The sequence below is a fragment of the Vombatus ursinus genome, unplaced genomic scaffold (genome assembly GCF_900497805.2).
Source record: "Vombatus ursinus unplaced genomic scaffold, bare-nosed wombat genome assembly UNPS02011369.1, whole genome shotgun sequence".
In the NCBI taxonomy this organism is placed as follows: domain Eukaryota; kingdom Metazoa; phylum Chordata; class Mammalia; order Diprotodontia; family Vombatidae; genus Vombatus; species Vombatus ursinus.
In genome coordinates this window covers 6,280,232-6,286,636 of record NW_020951147.1, presented here as the reverse complement: position 1 = coordinate 6,286,636, position 6,405 = coordinate 6,280,232, and the positions used below count along the sequence as shown (strand labels likewise).

At 52.4% G+C, this 6,405-nt stretch overlaps 1 protein-coding gene across 2 annotated transcripts in view; it reads right to left on the bottom strand.

The window, feature by feature from the left end:
• Positions 1-6,405, bottom strand: part of NRXN2 (neurexin 2) — a 159,524-nt gene that overhangs the window by 44,116 nt on the left and 109,003 nt on the right. For both annotated transcript variants that reach the window (XM_027856256.1, XM_027856258.1), the window contains one exon: positions 1,251-1,422. In XM_027856256.1, coding sequence (XP_027712057.1) covers positions 1,251-1,422 — 172 coding nt within the window. The remainder of the gene's footprint in view (positions 1-1,250; positions 1,423-6,405) is intronic.

Below are 6,405 nucleotides of genomic sequence, written 5' to 3'. Positions count from 1 at the left end.
CTCTCTCTCTCTCTCTCTCTCTCTCTCTCTCTCTCTCTCCCCATTTCTCTCCTTAAGGGTGTTTCCACGGCTCTCTCTCCAGGTCTCTGTATCAATGTCTCCCTTTATCTCCCTTCCCTCTCTCTCCCCAGGTGTCTTAATGTCTGTTTCCATATCTCTCCATCTCTCCTCTGCCTCTTCTTTCCTCTTCTCTCACACCCTCTTTCCTCTCTGTCTCTGAATCTCCACAGTCCCTGGATTTTTTATCCCTCTTCTTTTCTGGATGTTAGCATCATGCATTTAAAGCTGGAAGGGACCTCAGAGGGGATTTAATTCACTCCTCTCATTTTACAGTAGGGGAAACAGAACCCTAAAGAGCTTCCCAGTGGCATGCAGGTAGCTGGCAGAGCCAGACCTTGAACCCAAATCTTCTGCCTCCAAATTCCTGCTCTCTTTCTCCGTGTCTATTCTCCTGTCTTCTCTCACCCATCTTCTAGGGACATTCCTTAAGATTTCTGCTCCTTACTTTGGGGGCATGTCTTTCTCTGTGACTGGTTCTCTCTCCCCCCCACTCCCCTCTCCTTCCCTCCCCCCGCCTCATTGTCCCTCTCTGTCTCTCTCCATCTCTCTGTCTGTGTCTCTCTTTGTCCTCTCTCCCTCTCTTTCCACCTCCCTGTCTGTCTCTGTCTCTGTCTCTGTCCCTGTCCCTCTCTCCTAGACCAATCCTGTGGCTGTGTGTGTATCTGTCTTTCCCCACCTCTCTGTATGCCCTTCTCTTTCTAAGGCCAGTGCCAAGCATCAGTTTGCCAATGGAAGAGCCTCCAGCTTTCCGCTAGCTTGTCTATCCATAGTCTCCCACCCTTCCTTTCTCTCCTTCTCTGGCCTTCTCTTCTACCCCCAGCTCCAGTCCCCATCTCTTCCCCTCTGCTTCTCCAAGCCAGTAATAAGAAGCCCTGGTATAGTACTTTAAGGTCTGAAAGTAATCTCAGCTGAGCCTCACAACAGCCCTGGGACTAAAGATATTGTTATTCCCATTTTCCAGATGAGGAAACTGAGGCTCGTACCTGGTCCACACAGCTGGTAAGTGTCAGAGGCAGGATTTGAATTCAGGTCTCTCCTGATTCTTTCTACCATGCCAGGCATTTTCCCAACCTCCCCGGCACCCCAACCCCAAACCCTCCAGCTCCATTTTCTTCACTCTTTTACCCTCACCCCGCCTTGCCCCTCCTCCTCCTCTATGCCCTACACATCTGCTCCCTGGCTCCACCTACCTGCTGGGTAGCGCTCGTTCACTGGCCAGCTGTCCACTTGCAGGGTGGCATTGCCACCACTCCGGGTGAAGCGCACCACATGGTACTTGCCGTCGCTCACGATGGCGTTGGGCTCATCAATGGCGATGTCATCAGTACCCACATTAAAGATCACCCCCACGGTGCCCTGGTCCTGGTGGCCAGAAGGCAAGGGGTCAGTACACAGGAGAGGCAGCTGAGCATGAGGGAGGAGGGTCAGACCAGTCATCCATCCACCCATCTGTCCAACCATCCAGGCTTTCATCGGCAGCCACTCACAATATAACGGAAAGAGGCAAGTCCTGAGCTCGAGTCCCCCTGACTCTGGCACTCACTACCCGTGTGACTGTGGGCAATCCCCTTAATCTCTCAGAGCCAATGGGCAATAACCATCACATTAACTTGTGCCCCCAGTCACTGACTTGTCCATTGCACGGAAAGGACCTTGTAAATTTAAAAGCTATAGGGGAAAAGGGAGTTATCCCTCCTAATGGGCAGGTGAGGGAGCCTACTGGGATAACATGGTATACACATTTTCAAAATAGTAATAAATGGGGGCAGCTAGGTGGTTCAGTGGATAGAGCACCGACCCTGAAGTCAGGAGGACCTGAGTTCAAATTCGACCTCAGACCAAACACTTGACACTAGCTGTGTGACCCTGGGCAAGTCATTTAACCCCCATTTGCCTAAAAGTAAAAAAAATAAAAAAATTTTAAAAATTAAAAAAATAGTAATAAATGCTTGTTGACTGTCACGTGCTAGCAGATGTCTGCTTAATTGTTTTTCTTTGTTACAAGGAAGGGTTTGACCTGAAGGGATGGCGAAGAATGGATATTTCCTGACATGACAGCAATGTCGAAATGAAAGGCCCCGATAAAACAATTTTAAAAAATAGATAGGAGATAGAATTTTTCATTCACAACCATTTAGTGAAGGCCTGCTACTAGACTGGAAAGTCCTTGAGGGCAGGATCCTTATCTCGGTGACCCCCAGCACACTGCAGCTACTTAATAAAGGTTTCCCAGATTTGTGTTTTCAAGGTGAACCAGCTGGCCAGAGTGGCAGGAGTCAGGGAGGGGATCAGGGCGCCCTCCTCTGTCCTCAGCCCTGTCCTCCCAAGCCCCATGAGGCCTTTTCCCACCCTCCACCACGGTGGAGGGGTGACAAGGAGAGGGGGTAGGACTTGCACCTCAGCAACTCTGCTCTCCTGCCAGCTTCCAGTTCCTAACTAGGTCACTGCTGTGCAGGGGAGGGCAGGAGAGGGAAAGGTAGGGAAGCTGTGTGTGGGCTCCCCCATTCCCGTGGGAGCGTGGGCTGTGGGTGGGCCTGTGAGTGCATTTGAGGGGGGCTGGGGGATGTCTGGGATGGACAAACAGGTTTGGAAAATAAGGATCAGACAGGCAAGGTCCCACTCACTTCCCAGGATAAGGGGGATGAGGACATGGGCAGGCAGGAGGGAACGGGATTCTACCCTGGGGTTGGGGTGAGGGGGCATCAGGAGCCATAGCAGGTTCCAGCAGAGGAGAGCCACAGGCGCCCGGAGCCTGGAGAGCCCCCTTCCCAAGCCAGCTTCGTAAACTGAAGTTCAGCCTGAGATGGAGCTGAGCTCCAGGGATTAATCAGAACTACCTGCTTGCTAGAGCCTGGCCCTGTCTCTCCCTCTCTCTCTGACTCCCCCTGCTCTCCTTTCCTTTCCTCCTGGCCGTCCACCTCCCAGGGACCCTCAGACCCTCTCAGAACAGGCCTCAGCCAGTGCTCTGCTGCCGGCCCCCATCCCCTCACACCTGGACTATGGCAATGGCTGCTGGGGGGTCTGCCTGCCTTCAGCCCCACCCCCCACTCCTGTCCATCCTCCACTCGGCCACCAGAGGGGTCTTCATGTCACCCCCCCAGCGGCTCCCCATCACCTCCAGGATCAAATAGAGTCTCCTCTGTCTGACTCTGAAAGCCCTTCCTAACCTAGACCTTCCCAACTGTCCAGTCTTCTCATGCCTTCCTCCCTTCCTGGTCCTCCGGAATCCAGGGACAACTGGGCCTCACGCTACTCCTAGCATAAGATGCCTTACCTCCTGGCCCCGGGCATTTTCTCCAGTTGCCCTCATCCCTTTGGCTCTTCCCCTCACAGCTTCCTTGCCTTCCTTCAAGGCCTGGTTCACTCTCACCTTCTCTAAGGCTTCCCTGGCCCTCCTCAGTCTCAGGGCTTGCTCTGTGAAGCTCTCTCGTTTCTCTTGTATGTGGGTGACCTCCCTGTTTGTATGTAGGTGCTTGTATGTCACCCCATTAATTAGTCTGGGAGCTCTTTGAAAGCAGGGACTCTTTTCTTTTTCTTTCTTCCTCTTTTTTTCTTTCCCTCTTCTCTCTCTCTCTCTCTCTCTCTCTCTCTCTCTCTCTCTCTCTCTCTCCCTAGCACTTAGCACATCAATACTTGCTGAGTGACTGACTGATTCTCCTGCCCTTGCCAAGGCACTGACACAGAGCTCTTCACTCACAAGGTCTCGTGAGGTGTGCACACAGCACACTCTAGGCAGTCCCCCCCCACACACACAGTCATATCCACCCATCAGCCACAAGAGCACCCCAACATAGGATATCTATCACTGGCTGTATCCCTCTTTCTCCCACCCACATTACTTTGGCTCCCAATGCCTTTCTGTGTGAGAAAAAGGAAGAGCACCAAGGATAAAGTTTCAGGGGGACAGAGGGAGGTTCTAGAGCCCAACTCTGACTTGTTCTGAGACCCTCCACTAGTCCCTTCCCCTCTCTGGTCCTTAGACCCATCACCAGCCAGTCCCAGAAGCTAGATTGTCTTCTCTGGGCAAGTATCTTTCCTCAGATCCATTAAGACTAGGGATGCTAGCTAATGACATCTATACATATCATGGATTGTAGTGGGGAAAGCCCTGGATTTGAAGTCAAAGGCTCTGGGTTCGAATTCTAGGTCTGCTCCTCACTATCTCTGTGACATTGGACAAGCTGCTATCTCCTCTCTGGGCCTCAATTTCCTCATCTATAAAAGGATGGGGGATCACCTGCCCAGGGTCTCTTCTGGCTCTAAAGCCTGTGATTCCTTTACACTTCTGCCTAGCGCTGAATTAAAATGCCTAGAGATAAATGGAGTTGGATACAGAGGGGACAGAGCACCGACCTTACAGTCAGGAAGACCTGAATTCAAATTCTGCCTTTGCTACTTATCCACTTTGTCACCATAGGCAATTTGCTTCATCTCACTAAGGCTCAGTTTCCTAGGCTGTAAAATGGGTCATGATAATAGCAGCTACTCCACAGGGTTATGGTAGGGTTAGACGTGGTTATGTCAGTAAAGGGCTTTGCAAACCTTAAAGGGTCATAGAAATATCAGCTCTTGTTCTCATCACGAAAATAAATCATGAGTACGTGGGGAGCCTTTGGAGTTCACCAAGTACTTTTCAAGTTGCTTAATCATTATGGCAAATCCAATAATGATGCCAAGCAAACAACATGGCGCCTCCCCCATGTGCCAAGCTATAAGGGCCTAGTGGAAGGTGAGCTTCTTGAGGACAAGGATCTGAGCCGTAACTAGGGTGGGATAGTCAGGGCACTGCTTCACTTGCTGACCTGGGGGTGGGGGGTGCCCTTCCTCCTCCTCCATTGGTCCATGCCTCACAATCCTCTGCTGCCTGGTGCTTTGCAGGAGTCAGGAGGAAGGTGGGCTTTCGGAGAGGATGAGGGGAGGAGGAGAAGGGGACTGGCTGGCCCTCTATAGGCATGATCACACAGTGGAACAGTCGGATTGTCCATCCTCCCAGGGCCCACCCTTAGACTTCAGCTAATGCTGTGCCAGGTACAGCTTTCACAGGACTCCTTGATACCCAGCATTTACCACAGTGCTGGCATACAGGCAGGACTTAATATACGCTTATTGAATCTGGTTCCCTGGCTCAGCAGGGAGCTGAGGGCAATAGATACAACCACTGGCATTTCTAGAACCTTAGAAGGTTGGCAAAACCCGGGCCCCTAAGCCTTGGGGTCCTAGACCCTCATAATAGCCCTGGGTGGGTGTGCCCCTGACAGGTTTTCCAGCTGAGGAGAGTAAAGCTCTGAGAGGAGCCTTTGCCCAGGGTGTTTCACTGCCAGCGGGGGAGGGGAGAGGCCGGATTCCTGGATTCCCAGCCGGGAGCTCTGGGGGAGACAGTTCCCCTATGTGGCTCCTGACTTGAGTCAGTTGTCACTTCTGTTAAAGTCATTAATTCCTAATTCCCCAATTACCTCATTAGGCGGCGGTGGGGAGAGCGGGCCGCTCCTACAGCAAATAATTATGGGAGTCAAAATTAATTTGGCAAAGTGGAGCGACGCTTTATTAGAGACGTCAAATTGCTTCCCTCTTATTTCACTGCCGCCTCCCCGCTCTCCCAGAGCCGCTGATGAAGCCGTCGTGGGAGCTGATGTGTCACCGTGGGGGGGTGGGGTCCCTTGAGCTACCCCCAGGAGGGGACCCAGGCATTCTGTCTCCCCCAGGCTCTCTCAGCAGAGCTGGCCTCTCTCCCCACTTCTAGGATGTCTCCCCTGTGCCTTCCCAGCCCCCGACTCCCCCTCCTAGGCCCCAGCCCCTTCCCTTTCCCTTCCATCTTTAGTCACCCAACCCTAACCTCTCAACCAGCAGCTCCCCCAAGGCCCTGGCTGGAAGGCTGAAGAGTCACTTGGGAAGTGGTACATCATCAATGCTTGTTGACTGACTGGCTGACTTATGGAGACAGATGAAAGAAATCACTCTCTCCTTCAGGACCAGGGGAATCTAGCCCTCCCATCTCTGCAGGACACGGCCCAGCCCCACCAATCCACTGGGCACCCAAAGCCAATCCTGGAGAGCATATGCAGGTCAGCCATGGAGATATAACATGTGCGCGCGCACACACACACACACACACACACACACACACACACACATACACACGACTGGTTTGCTAGTCTATCACAGAAGGACCACATCTGCAGTGGGGATGTCCCACCAATAAAGGCCAGCTCCATTCCTCCCACCCACAGAGTCCTTTTCTCAATTTCTCTCTCTCTCTCTCTCTCTGTCTCTCTCTCTCTCTGTCTCTCTGTCTCTCTCCCTCTCTCTCTCCCTCTCTCTCTCTCTCTCTCTCTCTCTCTCTCTCTC